Source organism: Rhineura floridana, chromosome 3 (assembly GCF_030035675.1).
Source record: "Rhineura floridana isolate rRhiFlo1 chromosome 3, rRhiFlo1.hap2, whole genome shotgun sequence".
Classification (NCBI taxonomy): domain Eukaryota; kingdom Metazoa; phylum Chordata; class Lepidosauria; order Squamata; family Rhineuridae; genus Rhineura; species Rhineura floridana.
The window spans coordinates 55,609,670-55,633,626 of record NC_084482.1 but is presented as its reverse complement, the minus strand read 5'-3'; the positions used below and the strand labels follow the sequence as shown (position 1 = coordinate 55,633,626).

General features: G+C 46.4%; 1 protein-coding gene across 3 annotated transcripts in view; it reads right to left on the bottom strand.

The window, feature by feature from the left end:
- Window positions 1-2,177: 2,177 nt before the first annotated feature.
- GCGR (glucagon receptor) overlaps window positions 2,178-23,957 on the bottom strand; it is a 45,815-nt gene continuing 24,035 nt past the window's right edge. Inside the window, exons 1-14 of one of the 3 annotated variants that reach the window (XM_061615906.1) lie at window positions 17,155-17,227; window positions 16,929-17,069; window positions 16,718-16,814; window positions 15,741-15,848; window positions 15,092-15,213; window positions 14,783-14,889; window positions 13,479-13,632; window positions 11,330-11,489; window positions 7,781-7,841; window positions 7,458-7,527; window positions 6,510-6,598; window positions 5,780-5,918; window positions 5,617-5,658; window positions 2,178-3,716 (exon numbers count right to left, since the gene is read on the bottom strand). In XM_061615906.1, coding sequence (XP_061471890.1) covers window positions 3,423-3,716; window positions 5,617-5,658; window positions 5,780-5,918; window positions 6,510-6,598; window positions 7,458-7,527; window positions 7,781-7,841; window positions 11,330-11,489; window positions 13,479-13,632; window positions 14,783-14,889; window positions 15,092-15,213; window positions 15,741-15,848; window positions 16,718-16,814; window positions 16,929-16,982 — 1,497 coding nt within the window. In that variant the 5' untranslated portion in view covers window positions 16,983-17,069; window positions 17,155-17,227 and the 3' untranslated portion in view covers window positions 2,178-3,422. Of the gene's footprint in view, window positions 3,717-5,616; window positions 5,659-5,779; window positions 5,919-6,509; window positions 6,599-7,457; window positions 7,528-7,780; window positions 7,842-11,329; window positions 11,490-13,478; window positions 13,633-14,782; window positions 14,890-15,091; window positions 15,214-15,740; window positions 15,849-16,717; window positions 16,815-16,928; window positions 17,070-17,154; window positions 17,231-23,957 lie in introns of those variants that run through there. The other 2 variants (XM_061615908.1, XM_061615907.1) reach the window with 2 other exon arrangements.

Below are 23,957 nucleotides of genomic sequence, written 5' to 3'. Positions count from 1 at the left end.
CTCTCCTTACCAGTTCCTAAGCCCAGCAGGCATATAATGTGAGCAAAATGGGTCATTGTCTCAAGAAAAGTGTCCTGGACTTCCTCAAGTGTCACCTAGGTCACAGGCAGGAGTTACACCCCTAAGTGGAATATTTAATCTATCAGTAGTCATGTGTGTTCAGTACCTGGTTCCGGACCTGAGAGAATGTTGCTGAGCTGAGCAGCCAGTATGTTTTCAATGAGCTTCCTAATGCAAGGATGGGGAACTAGTGGCCCTCCAGATGTTGCTGGACTAAAATTCCCATCAGCCCTGGCTAGCTTGGGAGTTGTAGTCCAACAACATCTGGATAGTCATAGGTTCCCCAACCCTCCCCCCCCCCACAAGTCTCTTGTTTTCCAGTACGATCTCCTTGTCCCAACCTCAAGTTCTGTCTGCTGGTCCTATCTCAAATAATGGTTTGTAAATCAAATTACATGTCAATAAATACCTCTCTGTTCAGGTTTCTTTAAATGTTCAAAATGTTTCAAAGACATCCATAAGAAAGCATTTCTAAATGAATCCACAGAGAATAGTAACCTTGCCAATCCCCAGACTATTTGCTGCAGTTAGAGTGCAGATCTTACTATAAGGCAAAGAATTTGAACAGTATTTAACCTTCAAAGTGCACCTTCCTAGCTGTAGGAGGACCTTTCTCAGATCAACCCATTATAGTTCTGCACCCCCTGAACCTTATTTGGGCTTCATCTTTGTGTGCATGTCTCTTCAATTTCCCCCCCCTTTGAAATGCGCTTTTGGGCCCTACTGTTGTTGTTATTCTCACATACAAAGAACTGAGGCTCAGAGAAAATGACTTGACCAAGGTCACACAGTGAATCTAGGGCGGGGAGTAGGAACCCAAGTTTTCCAAAGCTAAACCCGAGTGCACTGGATCACGTCACATTTCCCTGGTGCTCCAGTGCTTCTTCCACTCCCCGCTTTTCTCCCTGTACCAGTATGAGGCCTTCCCAATGAAAAATGCTGCTCCCTCCAATAATTATCATGTGATGAGTGATGCTTGTGAAGAAGATCACCTTATAAGTCCTATTTACTGAGGTGGAGCAAAGACTAAGAATGGCTTGCCCAAGGCCAGACAATTACTATGAGGCAGAAAATAATTAAAAACACATTTTTGGTTTATAGTAGATTCTCCCGTACAGATGAGGAGCAGAGGAGGAAATAAAGTCATTTGCTTAAGACCAGATGACAAGACAGTGCTAGGAAAGTATTCTGTGGGAATCCACTCTGCATGGCAGAAAGTTGGGTTGGACAGGGAACCCAGAAGGGGAAGAAAGGAGGTTGAAAGGCTTGGGTAGGGGGCAGTGGGGAGAAAATGGGAGGATGGAAAGACTAATGGAGGGAGGGAAAAATGTTTGAAAATCATGCAAAACCCAAGACATACATGGTTCCAAAACTCTGCGTGTAGGCAACCTCTTAAATTAGAAGGAACATGAAGGCTGATTCCAGAGCTGGCATGGCACCCAGGGCTGAAAGCTGCTCATTGCTCCACTGGGGGTGGTGAAAATCTGCCTCCTTTAGGCCTGGCTGCCTGCCAGGGAACAGTACTTATGCTGGCTGTAAATATCTTACCTCATTTTGGGAAGGGGTTGTTTGTCTGGGTGTGGGGGAGTGGGAGAGGGTGGCAAGAAGATGATGGATGCTGATTGTACTGATCATTTCCTAAAGAGCCTGTGCTAAAGACTTGTTGCATGCTGGCCTGGCCTCCCTATACTGCAGTTGGTATCTTGCTATGCCACATCACTAAGGTGCGCATATACTGGAAAAGATTTCTTTTTATGAAGTGGCTTTGTTTTAGTAGGATAGAAAGCAGTATGCTTAAAGAAGAAACTGCCAGTGGTGGCTGCTTGGAGATGTTTACGTACTGAGGGGCATAGTGGACCTATTCTATGGACTGAAGGATCTGTTCAGGATTTGGGGTACTGGGGGGGCATCACATAGGCATAGGAGTTGACAATTACCTGTTTCTTGCAGCTGTTCTAATTTAAAGCTGCTGCGTGGCCTCCCTGGAAAGGTTAATACTTCTGAAGGGCAAGGCTGGAGCAGGACACCTGTTCCTGCCCATGTTGGTAAATGAAGTGCAGCCCAGTTCCTAGTTAGGACAAACCTCTCACTGCATCAGGAGGCATTGTCCAAGTTGCTAGGACATATAGTATAGTTTTATTGGGGCCTTCAATCCCCAGAACATTGGCATTGATAGGCAGACACAGAGGTGGCCCTCAGAGCTTGCATTGCCCACACACATGGATTGACAGAGTCACCCAGAACAGAAGAAGCAAACATGCCCATAGTGTGGATGCAATGGTACAGCTACATACAAGGTCAATAGTTAATTACACTTCTCACCTGAGTAAACATTGTCTCTTCCACATGTACACCGAATGGTAGTATTGTTCCTCCCAAGCGCTGTAGGCAATGCTTCCTACACCACCCCCAAAGATCTGTGAGTTCCTTAAGAGGCATGCTATCCCATGTGCTCAGCAGGCAAAGACATCTCTGTTCACCAGACTACATATCCATATATAAGAAAGTGGATCCAGAAAGTTTGCACTCAGAGAGCCCAGGGTATGCTACCGTGAAATTTCAGATTTTGCAAATAGGACACTTAGCCATATTGGGCAATTATAACTACATTTGCATGTTTGGACAAGTATAATTGGGCAATTATACTTATATTTGCATTTGCATGCCCAGTTTGTTTGGGGAGCTTTATTTGTAGAATTTTGCATTGAAGTGTTTACCAGGTTCTGGAAGATAGGGGGGAAATGACAGAAACATTGGGAACGGCTGATAGTCTGAATACTGTATATCCTACCATCTGATAGATTTAAAAAATTGCACAGACCCTTGTGAATGCATGTGTGTGTATTAACCTTTTAGCAAATATTGCTGGCATATTCTCAGCTTGTTCTCTGTAATTTATAAGGGCTAGAAACTTGGTTTTAAAAAACAAAATCTGAGATGGTTAAGGAGTTTGATCAGTGCTAATCATGGCACAATCTAAACTGCAGACTTAATGATGGGACAGAATGTATTCTCACTACAAAGCTTGTCTGGTGTTGTCATCTCTCTCAGGGTGCCCTATGACTGGGCTGTCACTCCCTCATTTCATTTTGCTCACCCATGGGTCTCACCCATGGAGCATTCCGCATGCAGACAGGCAGGGCAGCTAGTCTCAGTGGGTCTGCCACACACACATCTTCAGCATGGAAAAGAATTCGTGCCATCCAGTTAGCTTCAAGCAGAGGGCGCAGTTGTCAGTCACATGTCCCACTTGGTGTCTCCATGTCCTGGGCTGTCAGCTGCCCTCCTTGCTCTGCAATGTGGCTGTCTGGGCAAAGATTTAGGCAGATCCTACGTGCCTGGTGCAGGCGAGTAGTCCAGGTTCAGAAGTTGCTCTCGGCTGTGTCCGGGAACTCGTAGCAATGGGGTTGCTCGCCCACAGCCAAGTTCTCGCTGGTACTACACGCTGTCCTCTCCAGATACTGTGTGCTGGTATGGATGGTTGCTTGGCTGCGGCCCAGTCCATGGAGGTAGTTGCCAACCAGCTTGTGCTTCTCGCAGGTCCTGGCACTCCCGTTGTGGACATGGGGCGTGTGGCTGTATGTGTGCTTGTATTCCTCCTCTATGTCCCAGCCAAGTTTCCAGCGCGTCCATTTCTTCATGAGCTCTGAGTGTACCTACAGAGATGACACATTGGGGGAAACGTGTTTTTGCTGCTGTTTTGATACTGATGTCTTTTTATTGTTTTACTATTGTTGCAAGCCACCGGAAGATGATTTGCCACAAATGGTGGGACATAAATCTTTATAAATAAACCTAATCATCTCACGTGTGTGATAAATACAGACAGATCTCTTGCTTTAAGGGGCAAAACATGTTTCACACAAACATGCACATTTCTGTTTTATGTAGTAAAGAGCAACTTCAGAAGGGGACAACTGTCAGAATGGATGGGAGAGAAAACCTTTTCCATCTGCCTTTTTTTCCTTTTTACTGAAGTTCTCTTCTCCCTACCTAATCCTAAATTTCAAAATCAGCTGTGCACCTTTGCAGATGTGATATGAAATACTAGATATTTCTAGTATCTCATATCTCATGGGGGGGATATACAGATGGGGAGGAAAATGTATAGTGGTAAGGATCAGGGAGAGAAAGGATCAAGCACTACCCCTCCTGCTGCTTTTCCCACTGAAAATTGTCCCGCTTCTCAAACTGGCTTTTCACCATATGCAGCAGCAGCAGCTATTTGCAATGGAAATGGGTACATGAAAAAGTAAATGTGCCAAACACTTGCACAGCTTCAGTTGTACTTATAACAAAAGCTCCATGCTGGCTGTGTTCTATCCACATGATTTCAGTTATATATGGACAACAGGCACACATGATGGTCAAGCAAGAGCCCTGTGCCTTTGACTGTACATATCTTCCTACCACATGAATTAAGCTGGGTAGGTCACCCAGGTTGAGGGATGGATGGATCTGTCAGTTCTGATTCTCGGTTCTCTCCTGTTTCTCTCTATTCCAATCTTAAATTCAGTTCTCCATATTTCTACTGCAGTTTTTCCTTAAATGCTCATGAAAATTCTTCAGCCTTTTAGTGTGAAGTTCTCCTAATAAGCACATTTTAATGTGCACCATATTCGTCCGAGTCCCAAGCCAAATTGGGCCCATTTGGACCTCTTGGGGCCTTGGCTGAGTCGGGTTCAGATGGCCATGGACTGCTACATGTCAGATTTGATGACCTAGAGTGACTCAGGGCTGTCAGGGGGATGGCATCAGGCAGGAAAAGGAGGCAGCCATCAGATGCGGTGGGTGTTTAACAAAAGGCTTTCCTGCAGGAAAGCCCCTTGCAAACCAGCATCGAGCAGGATCACTCCCTCCACTCATCAGCTGTTAAGCTGAGGGAGTGATCTGAAGGGTGTGTGTGTGGGGGATGTTCTGCAAGAGGTGTTTTCTGCAGGAAAGCTCCTTGCAAACCAGCATTGGATGAGATTGCTCCCTTGGCTCAACAGCTGATTAGCGGAGGGAGCGATCCTGGACAGAATTGCCACCCTCTCAGTTGCGGGGGGGGGGGGGAGCCTGATGCCCATCCCAGATTGGTGTCACGAGGCAGATTGGGAGCGTCTGTGCACAGCTCTAGTTTTGACCAACGTACATATTTTTGCAAGTAATTTCTCCTAACTATTCATTTTCGTATGTTATTTTCACTAATATATTCATTTTTATGCACTTTTCCCCAATATACGCATTTTTGTAAGCACTGTTTGATTGGAGAACTACATTGTGAAATTCGGGTAAGTGTGAATTTCGAAGGATGGCTCTGTTTTGGTTCTCCTTTTGTTCTGGAAAGTGCAAATTTAATAGGTTTGGCTTTAAATGCGAACTGAATCAAGTTTCTCCCACATCCCTACCTAGCTCTTATAGTATTCGAAAGGACATTACATCTAGCTCCAGCTGTGCCTCACAACACCACTCAGATGAATACAGGTGGAAATCTCCCCCCCCCGATACACAAGGCATCTACACAGCAGCCTGTGTGTCCTGTATCTTCCTCAACCCTGTTTGGTGCACACTCACCTCCTTGTTCACAAAGCAGTAGAGAATGGCCACCAGTAATCCCTAGCAAGACAGAGGAGTCAATCAGAATAAGGCCATAAATATATATATATAGTCAGAAAGATCTGTCTGTACCTATGATTGTTGGAAGGGCCTGAGGAATCATGCAATTCCTGTGTCTCACCTGGAAAGAGCTGAGGAGGAGGTCAAAGAAGAGCTTGACATAGCGCAGTGTGCCCTGGGCATGCTCATCCGTGACAAAGGCAAAAACCACCTCATGGATACCCAGCAACGGGATAAGCGTCAGTGTTGACTTGGCCAGCCTAAATGGGGCATCAGCTAATTAAAATTCATTGCAAAGAAAAGGCACCGTTCCTCAGTAGTCAGTCAGAGTCCTGTATGGACTCCCTACCCCACTGAGGAATAAATAGGCTTGTGAGGCTGTGAACACACTAGTCACCAGAGCAAAGCGTTCCAATTAGGCACACCTAGAGGGTGAACGAGTTGATCTGCCAATCAGTTGCAAAATCTCTTTAAAGAGGAATTTAAAAAAACATACACAAGCTGCTCCCACCAGGTTTTTACAGCAAAAAGGAGCGAGGTTTGACTAGCGTTTGGTGCCCCCGTTTTCAGCAGAGAGAGGTGGAAACACACTGGAACCAGCAGAACAGTGACTGCTCCTACTCTGAGTTGGAAGACAAGTAATCTGCAGGATTTATAGATACGACACACTGAAGGCTATTTTTAAAATCCACAAGTCAGTGTACCAGCCCCCAAACCCCACGGACACGTGGAGGTGATTGCAAGGATACCTCCTAACCAACAAGGGCCAGCATGCCATGGGCAGTGATGGTGGAAACAGAATCTTCCCATTCCAGGAAAGCTATGGCACTGTTGGGGCAAGTAGCCAATACCGGAATTTGTAGTCTGTGTACCGCATCTGGTGGGCACGGAGTTTGGAGACCAAGATCTGAATGATACGGATGAAAATGAAGAAATTGATCTGAAAGAGACAGAGAGAGTGGGTGAGTGGAAGGAAGGGGAAGAATTGCAGAAGAGGAAATAGACGGGTACAGCAAATAGTGGTTTCTGGGACATCATTCTAGCTGCTGCTGTGACTATTACTAATTCCCCACCCTTCCTAAGCACTCAGGGGCTTACAGGAACAGCCCCCCGTCTAGGCATTGCTGACATCAATTCATCCTCAACTTTAACAGTGCTATAGGATTAGACGTTTGCAGAGCATTTACTGGGTTGCTGGCATGCATGCATGTTAATAACATGTTGGGATTTGAGCACTTAGGAAAAGGGCTAAGTCATAGTTAGTAATATCATGTACAACAGGGTGGCTAATATGCCTGGGGGCTGCATTAGGCCCCCAAAGCAATTTTTGTTTCTTTTCTCCCCTCCTGATACTGTTTTTGGCAGTATATAGTGCTGGTTTAAACTTCTTGGTCCAGCCCAGCACCCTGAAGGGAATGCTGTGTCAGATGGGAATTTGATCAATCATCACTCTGATTATTTGATGAGTAGGGAGGCAATGATAACGCCCTCCTCAGCTGATCTGCATGGATCAGTTAAGGAGGGGCCCTGTGTGCTTCTGTGTGCATGCATGTGAGGTAGCCATACCACCACTGCCATGTAGTCCCCAGAGGGTTGGTCAAGGCTGAACATGGCCCTTGGGCCAAAAAAAAGGTTAGCCACCCCTAAACTGCAAGGTGGATAGGCAGTCTGGGCCTAAAGCTGCATATACACCATATATTTAAAGCACATGGCTTCCCTCTGGATTCTGTTGAACATGGCAGCAATTGTGGGCATCAGTGAGCATCTGAGACAAACAAGGAATTGAGAGGGCTACTCACCAAGATGGCCAGGAACACAGGGAAACGCAGGATCCACCAGAAACCCATATTATTGTTGGTACTCCAGCATCTTGGGGAAGAAAGAAGGAAACCATGGTGTGTATAAGACAGGTCTGGCCAAGCACGCATGTTCCCACTGTCTTAAACCACAGTCTCGCCCCCAGTGCTCATGTTTGGTACCATATGTTCTGCGCTCACCCTCAGACTTCATAACGATGTCACCTGTTAAGTTGCCTGGTAACAGAGGGACCACTAGTAACCTACCACCAGTTTGCATAAGTGGATACATACACTGTTCTGGTACATTGCTTGTTGGAACTTACTGAATATTTTCATAAAGATATTTCACCACTATCCACGGCACAATGAAGAGTACTGGGGCCCCTGGGGAAAGAGGAGACAAGGTTATACAAGAGAACAGCAGCCACTCTGCTAAGCAGGCAGAAACTTAACCTGAGAAGAGCTTCTACTCTAGGCTCATCCTGACTCACTTAATGCAAAGGGAGATGATGAAGGAGTTGAGGGATCTTCAAAATATTGGGGGTATCATTACAATTAGCTTGTTTGGGGTTATACATCCTTGTAAGTAAATAAATAAATAAATAACCTCTAGATTGAACTCCAAGTTGACAAACTTTGTCTCCCAGGCTTCACGAACCTCCCAGGCTTCATCCAATCTTGCCTGGCCACCACATAAAATTTTGCTAAATAGCATAAAAGCACAATGTGGTATAGGCAAGCTTTGCAGGTGAATTTGCAGGCAAGATCTGGATGATTCTGGATTGTATCCAGCTAAGACTGTTAACACACTAGTCCCCTATCCCAAAGTGTTTCTATTTGCCACACCTGGTGGGGGAGTGGGTTGATCTGTCGATCAGTTGCGAAATCTCTTTGAAACTGAATAAAAAAGAACAACCCAAACTGATCCCACCAGGTTTTACAGTAAAAATGGATGGGGTTTGACTAGCACTGTGTGTGCCTATTTTCAGAAAAGAGAAGTGGAAACGCACTGGAACTGGCAGAACAGTGAGTGTGTTTCTACCCTCAGTCACTCACTGTGTAGGCAGAATGACTTCCTCAAATGCAGTGGAACTCCCTCTCCCTCTCATCCCTTCCGCACCCCTTCAAAAACTGCTCTGGGGTTTCCCCCAACCCTTCAGAGCAGATTTGGGAAAGGTGTGGGGGGGGAAGGAGGGAAAGTTCTCTTGCACATGCATACATTTGTTCTACCCTACGCAATGACTTAGGTGGCTATCACCTGACAGGGTGTTTCCACATGGAAGTTTATTGTGGACTTGAAGCTGCGCATGCCTCAGTGGAAATGGCAAATCTGGATTAAATGATGGGATGGGGGTAGGTGAGAGCAGGATGACATTTGATGAGGATGACACTGTGTGGGCACCAGCAAAAAAACTTGAATGCGTGTGCAGCATCGAGTCCACAATAAACTGCCATGTGGAAGCACCCTTAAACACATCCAAAATAGAACAAGAAAAAGCATATTTACTGACTAAACATACTTTAAGATAGATAGGATGACTGGATAGCCAAGTGTCTAGATGTTACTGGACTACAGCTCCCATCATTCCTGACTGTTGGCCATGCTAGCTGGAGTTGATGGAAAGTGCAGTCCAACAACATCTGGAGGGCACCACATTGGCAACTCCTGACAGCAGGCATCTGAAGTCCCACTCAGACAATAGCTTTTCAGAGACGAGAAGTTGATATGATAGAGCCATTTGCTGGCCACAGTGCGAACGTTAATTTTCTTTGGCCCATTGTTGTTTCTGGTCAAAGAGATGCTGCAGGTTTTGGGTTTTTTTGCCATGCTTGACCTGAGAACATGGTTGGGGTGGGGGTGTATATCTTCACTGCAAGAAACAAGGAATCCATCACACCACCGTCAGCATTCTCAAAAATTATCTGTACATGGCACTACAATGAGCTGGTCCTTGTGGGGATGCTTGCCCTTTGGGTCAAACTTTATTAGGCATGAGGGATGTGTGGCTGCTGCCAAGAAGAGCAACATCTCATTCCTGTGTCTCCCCAGTAATGTTTAGTAAAAGAAGATAGATGAGATGGTGTCATCATTGCCTCCAAAACGTTCCCACCCCTGCTGCAAGGAGCAGCCAATCAAGTGGAAGAGGTGAGCTTGGGGTGCTTGAGGAATTCTATGTTTGTGAATTCTGATAAGAGCTCACCTGATCTGCATCTCCTGGGCTAATTATCTACTGCCTTTCATACTTCCCAAATGTTCCAACACAGTTTTTGTTTTAAAACATATATCCAAATATGTTTTGAAGTGCATTTTTTAAGGGGGAAACATATAGAAATAAGGATTTGGAGATATGAGGCTTGTAGAAATATATATTTTGAGAGAACATAAGATCAGATACATGCTTATGTATTGAAATGTGAATTTACACATGGAATTATTTTATTTGCAGTTTAATGCAGGAACATGATGGAACGGGTGTTGTTGGAGAACACATTGAAAACTAGCGCAGACTCCAAACAGAGTGATTCACCCATCCCTAGGGTGGGCAAACTCTTAGCACAATGATATCATATCACACCTCTTTTACTGGGTGTTACCAAGAAGACCTAGAGAGAAGATGCTGTTGCTCTTCTCAACCACAGTCCATGCATCATTCATAATGTGTTGCTTGCCCTTTAGTCTCTTACTCTGAGAAAACAAAGAGGCAGTTCTTTAGTGGGTACCTGGTGCTCATAAAGATCGCATTTGATATTCATGCAGGCATTTCTTGAATTTCTTTTTCTAGAGGAACCAGATTCTGAACGGCAACAATAATTCAGAACCTAGTAACACCAGAAACCAGAACACCAGAACTTGGTGACTCCTGGCCAATCTGGAACTTGCAAAATTGGATCAAGATTTTAATTAAACCACAGGCCAAAATGACCCAGGAAGGCACCACATAAAGAAGCACCTAGAACTTAATCATTTGACTCTTGTCATGATAGGATAGTGATTGCAAAGTTTAGAAGAAGAACTTGGAGCAGAATACCATTCATCAAGGTACATGCCCTTTCAATTGCATGTCTAGGCCTGTCACCCAGAGGACACCTTATGGAGGCTAATATACATAACAGAAAGGTGACAGCATCTTTGCTACATGGAGGAATAAACTCCAAGTAAAATGGCACTGCATTAGTTAAAACATTGATTCATATTCTGCCTTGAACCCAGACTTTCTGTGAGCAAAACTCCACTCACAGGACTCTCCTGCTGGAGGAAGTAGTGTTGGGGAGGTGATATTTGCCAATTCCCGTTTTCCTCCTGCAGCCCCCTATGCACCCTGAATAATTGGAGGGTTGGGGGATCCTCTGGGAGATGGGATGGGGGTTGTAAGGGAAGAGGGCAATAGGCAAAATGGCCTTATCCCCCTTCCTTTAGTGGGATTCTCTGTTGGATCTCAGTCCTTTCCATGAGCACAAAGAGCCCTTCCATCTACTGACATGGCACTCTGGGCCCAACACTGTGAAGGCTCTCACCTTTATAACCCTCTGGATCACATTATCTCCATTCATGGGGTACTTGGCCACACAGCCAATCCAACCATGTCTCAACCTGCCCCACACTTGATGTCACATATGATGTTAGGTGTGGGGCAGGTGGGTGTGGTTGGAGAAAATAGCTTTGGCTCATGGGTCTGAAGTTCCCCACTCCTGTTGTAACAGGGGGTGAATATCTGCACCACTAGTCCCTCTCCTGTCCCTTTCCTACCTGTGATGCTGTCTGTGCCACCCTTGGTGACGCTCTCTATCCTGCTTCTGCTCCAGTGAAAGGACCTGTGGCACTCCATTGCTCATCCTATTCAGGGCCTTGGCAGTTGTACATATATACTCACCCCAGCCAATGCAGAGGTAGAGTGTGAAGTAGCTGCGCTCAGAGAAGACGGCCAACACGAGCAAGTTGTGCAGGTAGAGCCCCTCCACCAGCAGCCAGCAGTAGTTGGCCACCATGCCATACTGCATGAACACAGTGGCTGCCCGGCACTCTGCAGCAGCCTGGGGTAATGGAGAGGAGTCAGTGGGAAGGGCAAGGAAGCCTGGGAGCTTGCAGCAATAAGCCCTCTTCCCACCACCACCACTACTACCCGGGCAGCGTTAACACAAAGGGGTGTGGAGGCATTGCTGTAGCTGGCAGATTGATGGAAGCAGCATTTTACTACTCCCCATAGTTTTGTGATCGATGCGTTATTTATTTATTTATTATTTTATTTATTTAAAGTATTTCTATCCCGCCCTTCTACCCTATAATAGGGCACTCAGGGCAGCTTACAAAAATAAAATCAAACACGTACATAATAAAATTGTAAACAATAAAATCACAAAAACATTAAAATAAATTAAAATACATAAGTACAATTAAAATACATAAAATACTATATATATCTATATCTATACATACACACACACACAGAGAGACAGACAGACATATACATATATATAGGGAGTGGTACAAAGGGGACTACAAGAGTAAAATTTAACGTAGAAGGCATAAAATCATAAAATCAGTGTCAGGCTCTACCTTCAGTCCCTCCCAAAGTCTCTCCGGAACAAGATTGTTTTCAGAAGTCTCCAGAAAACCATCAGGGAGGGGGCAGAGCGAACTTCTTGGGGTAGAGTATTCCAAAGCTTAGGGGCCACAGCTGAAAAAGCTCTGTCCCACATGCCTGTCAATCTAACATCTTTCACTCCAGGCATGCAGAGGAGACCAGAGGCAGATGATCTTAAATCCCGGGCAGGTACATATGGGCGTAAGCGGTCCCTCAGGTATATTGGTCCAAGGCCGTTTAGGGCTTTAAAGGTCAAAACCAGCACTTTGAATTGGGCCTGGAAGCAAATTGGGAGCCAGTAGAGTCGATAAAGCACAGGGGTGATATGCTCCCTGCGCCGTGCTCCAGTTAACATTCTGGCTACTGCATTTTGAACCAACTGTAATTTCCGAACTGTTTTCAAAGGCAGCTCTGCATAGAGTGCGTTACAGTAATCAAGCCTTGATGTCACCAATGCGTGTGTCACTGTGGCAAAGTCAACTGCCTCCAGGAATGGATGCAGCTGGTAGACCAGTTTGAGTTGGCCAAAAGCACTCCTGGCTACCGCAGCCACCTGATATTCAAGCAGCAGGGCAGGATCCAGGAGGACTCCCAAACTGCGGACCTGCTCCTTCGAGGGGAGTATAGGAGCTTCATTCTTAAGCAGCAGTGAAGTATAGGGTGGGGTTGGGAGGGTGAGTGTGAGGGAAGGATAAGGTAGCAAAGATCTCTTGCTACTTTCACGGGACTCGGCCCTCCCTTGACAATGTGCCAGTGGCTGGCATCAAGTTTGAAACTGCTGCTGATTCAAGCTGCTTGTTTATTGTTCCCATATACCGTAAACCACCCAGAGAGCTTCAGCTATGGGGCGGTATATAAATGTAATAAATAAATAAATAAATATACATTAGTGAATGTGAGAGTGCTGAACCAGTGGAGGTTTGTAGTGGATTCTTTTGTGGGTGCTTCTGTGGAGGTGATGGCACGGCTTAATTTGAACTACGGCTTAGCCCCAAGGCTACCCTTCAATTCCACAAGGTCCAACCTTTGAGCAGTTTTACTCCAGATACCACAAAGTGCTCTTGAACTCTGTGTATGTGTCTGTTATTAACTCATGATAAAATATATCAGAGAAACTGTGTAGTAGGCAATGTAGGTTTTGTTGGAGGTGTTGATATCATGGACTGATTGAACTAAAAGCTGACTTGACCTTCATGAAAGCTCTGAGAAAGCATTTTGCGCTTTTCTTGTTTGCTGACTTGTTAATGTGGATGTGAAAACAGCTACAGGTGTTAATTGCAAAGTAGTGTGGCCAAGGATCAGTGGGTGACCATAATTGTGTGTGTATGGTGTGGTGTTGTAGAATCAACTTAAGCTCCCTCCCTCCCCAGGAAAAGGAAACAAAGGAAATGAAAAACCAACCAAGTGTCAAAGGGGAGACCAGGAGCGGGTATGTTACCTCATCACTCAGCCAAAGACCCACACTGTAGTCATCTATCTTCTCACTGTAGCGAGTGTTGAGCAGCGTGTCGATGACAAGGACTGAGATGCCCTTCAGGATGAAGGAGGCGAAGAGGTTCATGTGGATATAGTTGCGCATACAGTGCAGCTTGCTGGAGAGCAGGGAGCTTGTCAACAATGCCTGTCCCACAGGGCTGGCTCCATGCAGTGCCTCCTCTCTCCCACACTTTCCTCCCAGTCCTTGCACCCTCAACCCACTCTTTCACCCTGTTGCACCAACCAATCCCCCACCCAACACCTCCTCCATGCCCTTCTACACTCTGCTTCTCATTCCACAACTACATATTCACTCATGTTCTGCTATCTCATAAACTTTCAAACATTGTGCAGCTCACTAGAACCCAGGAATTCCTGGCCAATCTGGAATTATTGCAGATTTGACCAGGCAATATTTTAATTAATTCTAGACCAAAGTGACCCAGGAAGGCACCAGATAAAGGAGCACATAGATTCTAATGACTCTTGTCAGCACCTATAAGCTCAAAGTTGGTTGTGGGTGTCCTCTCATCAAGTGATATATATTTCCTTCCACTGATGTACTTACACACCAACAAGTCACATGTTCTCAGTACAAATACACAGTGACATACATACATCCCACAGTAACATTCTGCTTTCTCTGCCATGGGGATAATTTTAATCTATTGCATCATGGCAGAGACCCATGACACTCCTGATCTTATACTTTTTGAAGACAACTAAATTAATTTGTGGCCGATGTCTTCAAGTAAACACTTGCTGAACCTGCCATGTAATTAGGGATCCACATGGATCTCCCCCACAGAGTAATTGTAAACAAACAAACCAACCAAAAAACAAAACTTGTAAAAAAAAGCTTAATGAATCCTCCTGAAGTTTCTCTAACAAAATCATCCCCCCCCAAATACATAAAAATAAACTGCAGTTTATACAGTTTCTCTCACTCACTCAGAAAGCATGCACAGTTTGGATTGCCACTAATGTTAATTCGTATAGGGCAAGCTCAGCTTCTCTAATGTAGATGGCTTCCTCCCAGCTTGAAAGATGCATTGCCCCCAACCAGTACTCAGAACAGGATGGGATGGGATACCATCGCATCCCACTTCCTTTCCAGGCAGACCTATAACCATCCCTCTTAATTTTAGGAGGACTGAATTAAATCTAGCCTAACCATCCTGTTTTATTTTTTCCTCCCACTTTAGACACTGCCCCCACCAGCGGTCCCCCCCATCACCCCCACTCCCAGTCCAGTTCCCAAGGTACCTGAAGCCCAGCAGCACAGCCAAAGCAAGAATCAAGGCGCAGAGTGACACCGAGTAGCCAACCGTGTACATCACCTTGAAGCTACCATAGATCCTTGCAAATCTGTCCTGGGAAAAGAAAGGGGTGGGAGGAGAGAGCAAGAGAGAACTTGAGGTCTAAGAGGGGCTGTACTAATCCTGCTAGCAGTCTTATCTGCTGTCAAGACTTGTGGTTATTTATTGAGTACAAGAGACCTTTTCCATATATAAACAGAGGTGAGACATGCTCTTGCAGGCAGCTCCCAGGGCTCATTCAGACATCCATCCTCACCTGCTCTGAGATTGTCTTATTGTCCATCACACACTGATGGGCATCACGCAATGACTTCCCTTCGGGACTGGTCACCCACTGCCCATCTGGACCACACTTCTTGAATACATATCCATGCTTCACTGCAAGGAGAGAAAGAAGAAGAACATAAGAAGAGCCTGCTGGATCAGGCCAGTGGCCCATCTAAGTGCAGCATCCTGTTCTCACAGCGGCCAACCAGGTGCCTGGGGGAAGCCCACAAGCAGAATTTGAGTGCAACAGCATTCTCCCCACTTGTGATTCCCAGCAACTGGTATTCAGAGGCACACTGCCTCCAACAGTTGAGGGAGTACATAGCCATCATGGCTAGTAGCCATCAATAGCCTTATCCTCCATGAATTATTAGGAGAACTGTATGCTGCTCCATACATAACCATTCTTGTTCTGACCATTTGTTGTTGTTCCTCTGTGTCTGCCCACACTTCCAATCTCCTGTACCTTTGACGTTCCTCCTCATCTTTCTCTACCATATTATCTTGATCCTTTTGAATCCCCTCCTTGCCAGTTCCCCCTCTTAGTGCTAGAACTCTATCTGGGAGCTTCCTTCCTTATTTCTCCTGCCAAGGGAATGGACCCATCCCAATCTGCTTCCCCGCCCCCCTGCACACACCTTGGTCATACCAGGGCAGGAACCAGGGGCAGGACACATTGACTGTGCTGTTGGGCTGTGCATCAGGCCAGCATGAGTATTTGTCAAAGGTTCGGTTGCAGACCAGCTCTGTCAAAGAGAAGAGGGAACTTAAGATCTGTGTATGAGATGGTGGTAGGAACGGCGGATTGTGCAAGTGAATATATATGAGTGTGTGTCTTCCTCCTTATTTCCTACATTTCCTCTTCTTTCTATAATTAGGGCACTTCCCCTAAATCAGTGACCCTCACATGCATTATCAAGGAGGCCCTCCAGGAGAATTTGCCCTTCGGACACATTTGGGGACCCTACAACTGCCTAGTGCTTCACTCACAAACCTCACCTCCACCCACCTCAATCCACCCTTTGGACTCCATTGTACTGAAAAAGCTTTTACAGTAACTTCTTGAGAAAAAGAAATTATCTTTGATCATTTGCGTATGCTGACTTATGGATCATTCTTCCCTCTTGGAGCCAGCACTGCAGGTCGCACCTCTCTCTCAAGTTTGCAGAAGGGCCATAGGTTAACAGAAACTGCTTTGCATGCAGAAGGACCCAGGTTCAGTCCTCGGCATCTCCAGGTAGGGCTGGGAAGATTCCTTGTTAGAAATCCTGGAGAGCCACTACCGGCCAATGTAGGCTATACCAAGCTAGCAGAGTAGTCTGACTCAGTATAAAGCAGCTTCCTAGGTTCCTTAAGCTTCCAAAACTCTTGTCCCAATTCCACAGCCATAAGCTTTCACAAACGCACATGGAGCCAGCATTCAGCTGCTCATTCCTAGCAAAAGGCTGAGCTGAAACAAACAGGCAGCAAATGGGCAAGCAAAACAGCTGGATGGCAAACCTGACCAGGCTATGCCTTTAAATGTCTGTTCCACTTCAGTGATGAATGCCCATCCCCTCCCCCCTCCAGTTGGGTATTCAGGCAATACGCAACTTCCAGGGGGCACTTGTCTCACCAGTCGGTGGTGGCAGAAGGCTCATGTTGTGGTGGCACTCTTCACTGTAGGCCTTCCAGCTCTCAAAGAGGAAGTCCATGATCTGGGCTGAGGGTCCCTGTGGAAAACAACAGCAGAAAGGAGGACTCGCCTAATATGTATGTGCCTATCAGACCTGGAATGGATTAGGATGGGGCTGAGGAAGGGGTGGGGGTGAGGCCATGGCCCTTACCTGGAGGCACAACACCAGTGCCAGCAGGATACTGAGAAAGCGTGGCTGGGACATCCCTCTGCAGGGCTGCGAAGCCGCATTGGGATGCTCCCAGAGCCGCTGGCTTCCTAGGGAATGGCCTAGTGCCGTTTCAGCAGAACCCTGCAAAGGATAAGGGAGACAGATGTAAGGGGACACACACACACCACACACACACACACACACACACACACACACACACACACACTTATGTTTGCAAGCTTCTTGCTGCCGTCCTGCAAACTCTAGGCTCCGGCGCCCTGTCTCCAAGGCTGATTGCGCTTGCTGGGCTACATCCAGACAGGCTGTCCAGTGTACCAGCAAATCATGGATTGACAGGGACCTGTGAGGAGTGAATAAGGTCGCTGCAGCCTCCACCCAGGTCAGGTGCTGAGTGCTTGTTGGTGTTTGACCCTGCCTCTGGTTGGTGCTGGGGGCCCCTCTGACCTTCCCTGGAGCCAGAAGCAGTTGAGGACACCCAGTCTAGGGGGCTGCTTCAGATGCCAGTCACTGTAACTTGAGCCTGGTTTGGGGGGAGCTATTTCAGGGCTCGATTTCGTTCCATGCCGAGTGCCCAGTGAGACTTGATCCACTACGATGCAGCACAGGGGGGCTGTTCTTTTCTTACTCATCTCCTCAGAGGCAGAAGTATGCAGAGACTTCCCTGCCCCACACACCAGCTAGCTGAAGTTTGCAGCAGGGGCTGGCGAGCAGTGTGTGACCAAATACAACAGAACTCAAGAAAAGAATCCCAAAGCCTTTACTAAGCTAGGATTAAGAGTGGATCCCTACAACTAGCCCATGGAAAGATGGATGCCTTGAGGGCTAGGCTGGACCCTCTAACAGGAACCCCTCTGTTAATGCTATATGTTGCCTTGCAGCCTGAAGAACAGCAATAGTTTGGATAAATAGGTGTGTGTGTGCATGGTGAAAGAGAGAGAGAGAGAGTGTGTGGTGCAGACAGCAAAGAGCCCTGGAAAGAATGTGCCTGGAGATCAGAAAACCAGTGGGATTGTGCTGGGGGTGCTGAGGTTGTGCTGTCTGGGGGATCCAGCAGAGGGCAGTGTAGCTGTGCAGTTGCTGGGGTGCATCAGCAATGACAGGATACCACACCAGGGCCCAAAAGGGCAGCAGGGGCAGGAGCAGTGTTAGTGGGGAGGGTTGTCTGTTCCTTGGATGGTGGGTAGGATGAGGCTCGGTGAGGATACATGCGCTGAGTCCTGATCTGCTCGTGGACACTGGCTTGTGCATTCCATCACACTGATGCTGCCTGGACGCATGCCAGCAGGGACTCTCCTCTCCCAATACGTACACAGAGTCAACTTCTTTCCTCCCCCACTCCCTCCTCTCTCCAGTCCCTGTCTAGGAAAACATTTCATAGGGGGAGGGATGAGGCAGAATGTGCCCCAGATGCTGCCTGTGGCCTGTTTACAGCTTCTGGCACAGCCCAGCTAAGGCCAACAAGGCTGTTAATCATTAACACCCTCAAGGGATCTCCTGGCTCTGGATGAACCAAGGGATATTGATGCCTCCTAGCCCCATAGCCTTCATCCTACTGCCGGCAAAGGCCCCCGTGGGTCCAGAAACTGACTCCTTGGCTAAAAAAACTGTGCTGTGTCCCTGTAGACAGTTGTTGGGCAATGGCCCTATGTTGGCAGCCCATCCAGGATAAACTCAGATCCACACAAAAGCTAAGTCATTCAACCCTCTCTAATCTGGTTAAAGGGCTCCTGGAATGGGATCGCAGTACTCCTGACAAACAAGCTATTCTTGCTGTGTGCTTGGAACAGACGGGCCAGGCCTTTGGCTCTGGATGTTGCCGGAACTTTGCTGGGATTATGAGCATGCCCTTCCAGCTGGCCCACGAAGCAAAAAGCACTTGGCCTGAAATGCCAGCATTTACCTGCCATGCCCTAAAGGGAATAACCCCTCATGATCTACCAGGCCCATTCTGCAGTAGGTGCTGGGTGACAACAGAAAAAGCCCTGCATAAGAAGTCTTCCTTTCCCAAGAGCTACTCCAGAGTGACTGTCCTGGTGCTGGTTTAGCAGGAGGGATTTGAGTGCATCCCGAGACACTCAGGTTTGCACAATTAAGGTAGATTGAAGTGTTCTGTATCATTCTAGCTCAACAAATCCACTTTAAAAAAGAAACAAGACTTTTTGCAGTTAGGAAAATGACAGGGAAATACACTGAAAAGTGTGGGTGGACAAATGATTAACAGGAAGATGTATAAACATCCTGCAAGCAAATCAGGATGAATGCTCATTGTCATATAGCTTTCCTGCAAACAAATCACGATGGATGCTGAATAAAAACCGGATACTATCTTAGGTCTGCGTAAGCATTGTGCACACAAATCAGAACAAATGCTCGATAAATAGGTCGCCTGAGGGAGCCCCAAGACAGCGATCAGTGGGTTCTTTAGATCGGAGGCAACTGCAGCTTTCCCAAACCCATGGGGGTAGTGAGGATGTGTATATTCTTAAGTAAATAATTTGCGCTCAGAGAGAATATGAGCTGAATCTAGTAATCAGCTCCTTCCCATCACTGCAACAACAAAAAGTACACCAAGCACTTCCAGACAGATTAAAGACTTGTTTTGTTTATTTATTTAAGACATTTATACCCTGCTTTTTGATCATAATGGATCTACAATAATTTGAAATCACACTAAAATCAATCTCAAATGGAAAAGCCAAAAGTGCAAATCTACATCAGCCAACATCATTTGGCCTTTATTGTTATGAGATAGTACACATTGTGGCAATATACAACTTCAGATTTGTTTTTTTCCGAATGTACAATTTCTCTGGTGGGAGTTAGTGCCGTCATGGGATCAGCTGATTATTGGGGCTTGCATAGCTCTGTGTTTTATGCTGGTTTTACTTCTGTACTGTTTGTTTTGGAAATGTTAGGGTGCCTCCAGACAGTCACTGTGTTGCAGGAGGGATTCAAGCACATACTGGAACTTGATGTTTCCACAATTAAAGCATTTTGTTCCCAGAACACAACAAATCCACTTTTGAAAAAAACTCCAGACTTTCTATCATTAGGAAAGTGAAATGCACTGAAAAGTGTGGGATGAATGAATGATTAACAGGAAGATGTGTAAACACTCTGAAAGCAAATCAGGATGAATGCTCAATAAAGACCAGACATAGTCTAACCTCACATAAGCTTTGGGCACGCAAATCAAGATGAATGCTGAATAAACAGGTCCTCTGGAGGAGCCCTTCTAGTGTGTTTTATTGGTAGCATATTTTTATTTCTTGTAAAGCTGCTTTGATACGTTAAAAGCAGGTTACAAATAATTTTAAACAAACATGAATAAAATAAAGAGATATGTCAACCTTTCAAATAAGATCACAAAAGTTACTAGCCTGCATTTTTAAAAAACTAGCCCACAAAGAGGCTAGTATCCTGTGTTTCTGCGCTAGCTGCAGAGGAGGGGAAGGTCCCTAACTCCATAGCCAGCATGTAAACAAAGGATGCTAGCCTCTTAGGCTGTTGTACATTCAGTGTGTTAATGTGCATTCAGTGCAGGATGCAAGTGAATTTTTGGGGTGCTGTACACATGACATCAGACAGCTGGTATAGCACAGTGGGGAGGAGACCCTGGCTGGGAGTTCAGAGTCTGTGAGTTCAAATCCCCGCTCGTGTCTCCTGGGTGTCAAGGGCCAGCTAAAGATCACCCCCACAGTGAGTGGCTCAGGGGTTACGTGCCCTGCCACCTGTGCAGCCGTGGGCAAGCTGCATAGTCCCAAGGAGCCCAGTTGTCCCCCAGCTGACAGCTGTGGACAAGGAAGGGGCTGGCTTGTGCAGCTGTGGCAAGCTGAGCAGGCCCTAGCCAGCTGGGGAGGACTAGCCTCAGAGGGAGGCAATGGTAAAGCCCCTCTGAATACCGCTTACCATGAAATCCCTACTCATAGGGTCGCCATAAGTCGGGAACGACTTGAAGGCAGTCCATTTCCATTTTCACACATGACGTCATCCGCGTGTTGTCCCTGTCCCACACTATTCATTGATCTTAAGCGCTTTTTGCAGCAATGGTTATAATCCATGGCTGTTTCATCTCCTTCTGAGTGAGGGAATGTAGAGGCACCAGCATGTTCTCCAGACTGAGACCCGGCAGCCATAGCCCTCATATTTAATTTAAAATATTGTCATGCCACTATTTTTGTAATTGTGCCATTGCTATGCTAATGTTGTCTGTAAGTAGTAACATGTGCATAAAGTAAAGTATTAAAGCACATAGCTGCCACCAGACTGCAGCAGGCCCTCAAAGCTTAAATAAGCTTGGCTGTGCTGTGCATACTAGCATGCACATGCCTTCCATCATCCATCTTGGTGATGATAATCATGTGTGCACAGTTTGCTAACACAGCAATGTGGGAAGGGCACAGCCAGTTCGCTCTGGCTGCGGAGGGGGGTGTTGCCTGGGAAGGTGGCTCCCACTCCACGTTCCACACCAGCATGAGGTCATGGAGTGCATGCTCTATGACCCAATGCTAGTGTGGATCACAGACCGGAAGCTACACCTGCTCAGTCCCAGCAGCACAGGCCCCACGTAGTCGCAGGGGCCCTCAGCGAGTGCCCAACCTGGCCACCCACTGGTGCCAGGCCTGTTAAAGCAGATGCTATGAGAAAGTGCCTAGCTAAAGTGTGACACTTCTGTGCTGCTTGCAGTTATAATGAACTTACCAGAACCCTGCTCCTCCTGTTTTAACTGTTTTAAAACTGTCTGCTTTACCTTCACATTTTGGCCTTCTCATCTACTTTAGTTTCACCCATGCGTTCACCAGGTTTAATTTTACATCCCTCCCTCGGAAATTATCAGAAACTGTGTACATGTGTTCACAACCTGCTGTACAAAGCTCACAAGCCCACTAGCACATCTGTATTGTTCTCTGTGTGTGTGCCTTCAAGTCAATTACGACTTATGGCGTCCCTATGAATCAGCGACCTCCAGTGGCTTCTGTTGTAAACCACCCTGTTCAGATCTTGTAAGTTCAGGTCTGTTGCTTCCTTTATGGAATCAATCCATCTCTTATTTGGTCTTCCTCTTTTTCTACTCTCTTCTGTTTTTCCCAGCATTATTGTCTTTTCTAGTGAATCATTTTTTCTCATTATGTGTCCAAAGTATGATAACCTTAGTTTGATCATTTTAGCTTCTAGTGGTTGTTTGGGTTTTGCTCTTTTGCTGGGTGCATTGCAAAGTACATTACTGATGAGATACCAGTAGGCCTGTGCACCACATTTGGCCAAGCCCTGAGCCAAATCAGGCTTACTTGGAGGGCATCAAACGAGTTGGGTTCAAACAGCCATAGGTTGGGTTGGATTTATTTATTTATTTATTACATTTCTATCCCGCCCTTCCTCCCAGAAGGATGACCAAGAGCAATCTGTGCCTACCAGATGGCGGAGCATCAGGCAAGAAGGAGAGCCTGGCAGGGCGGAAAAACCCTGCAAAAAAGCCAAGACCTACCTCAGATCTGGCAGAAGGTAGGCCCAGCTTCCTGCCTGCCTGTTACTCTATTGTCTGCCTGATGCCTCCCGCCCGCCACATAAATCCCTCTACAGAGGGATGACTCTGCAGGGTGTGGGTGATGCTCTGTAAGTGGATTTCCTAAAGGAAAGTCGCTTGCTGAGCATCACCTGTGCAGAATCGCCCCCTGTGCCCAACAGCTGTTTGATTCTATAGTATGCAAGTGATACTCTGCAGGCAGCTTTCCTCTAGGAAAGCCATTTGCAGAACATCACCCACATTGTTTAACAGAGGGGTTAATTCTGCAGCATATGGACGGTGCTTCACAAGCAACTTTCCTTTCCACTGAGGCATTGATGGGGGGGGGGATCAGAGCACCTTGCAGAATTGACGTCTCGGTCAGGAGTGTCCTAGCTACATATTATTTTAAAACCCTAATTAATCATTATCCCTGTCCCTGAACTCCTTTGGGACCAGATCTGGGGCAGGGTAGCGGTCCCCAAGTCAACCCAGGGGCAGGTCAGCCTGATGCCTCCTCGTTCAGAGCCATGGAGCGGATGGGAGGGGCTGTGCATAGCCCTAGATCCCAGCCATCTGCCATCTCAATTCTTCAGAGGTATCTATACATATGAATTAGCATATGCAAAAGTTATCCAAATTTACATCAGAAGCCTGTTTCCCCACCCAGTCCTTTAAGTACTTAGCAACACCCCCGAGGAGGGATTTTTTCAAAAGGTGTTTTAAGCAACAATGAGAGAGAAAGGAGAAAGGGGCAACAGTTGGTATTGATAATTTTAAAAATGCTTCTACTTAGCACTTATCTGATAGTTTTTGAGAATTTAAAGCACTCCATAGATACACCTGGTGCTTCCAGATGGCCTGTTCATGGAGCATTCATCTCGGTTTGTTTGTGGAGAGATTACACAATGTAGGCTATTTTGATTTGTTTGCTGGGAGGTTGATGTTGAGTCAAGCAACTGTTGCCTCACACTTTCCACCGCATTTCCTCTCACTTCCCTTGTCGCAAAAAGTCGCATTTGGGGAAGAAGCACATTTGTTGCACAAAAGCTCTAAATTAGCTGTAATTTCATGACCTGCAGTTGCCAGTATGTGATTGAATCCCGCCTAAAAAAAGCAACCTCTGTCTCAGTAACGCTTGCAACACCCTGAATGTGAGGTGTGAGATTTAAGCCATGGACTTCTCAGCTGAAGGTCCTACTTACTGGCAGATTTCTGAGTAACAAAAGCCTGGCTCATGTTTTTCTCAGGGAAAAGCAGCTTTGGGAGTAGGCAATATGAGGTAAAGAAACTGTAAGGGCACCTCGCTTAATCCTCTCCTATTTGCCATCTCTCCACTCCAGTCTGGCTCCCTCCCACAACCGCCCCCCCCCCCGCAATTCAGTGTGGTTCCAGACATGAATCAGGAAACATGTAGCATCCAAATGTGAAGCATCCAAAACCCTATGCAGAAAAGTATGAAAGTGTTGTCTCAGTGCCAACCTAGGTGGATGTGGGAAATCAAA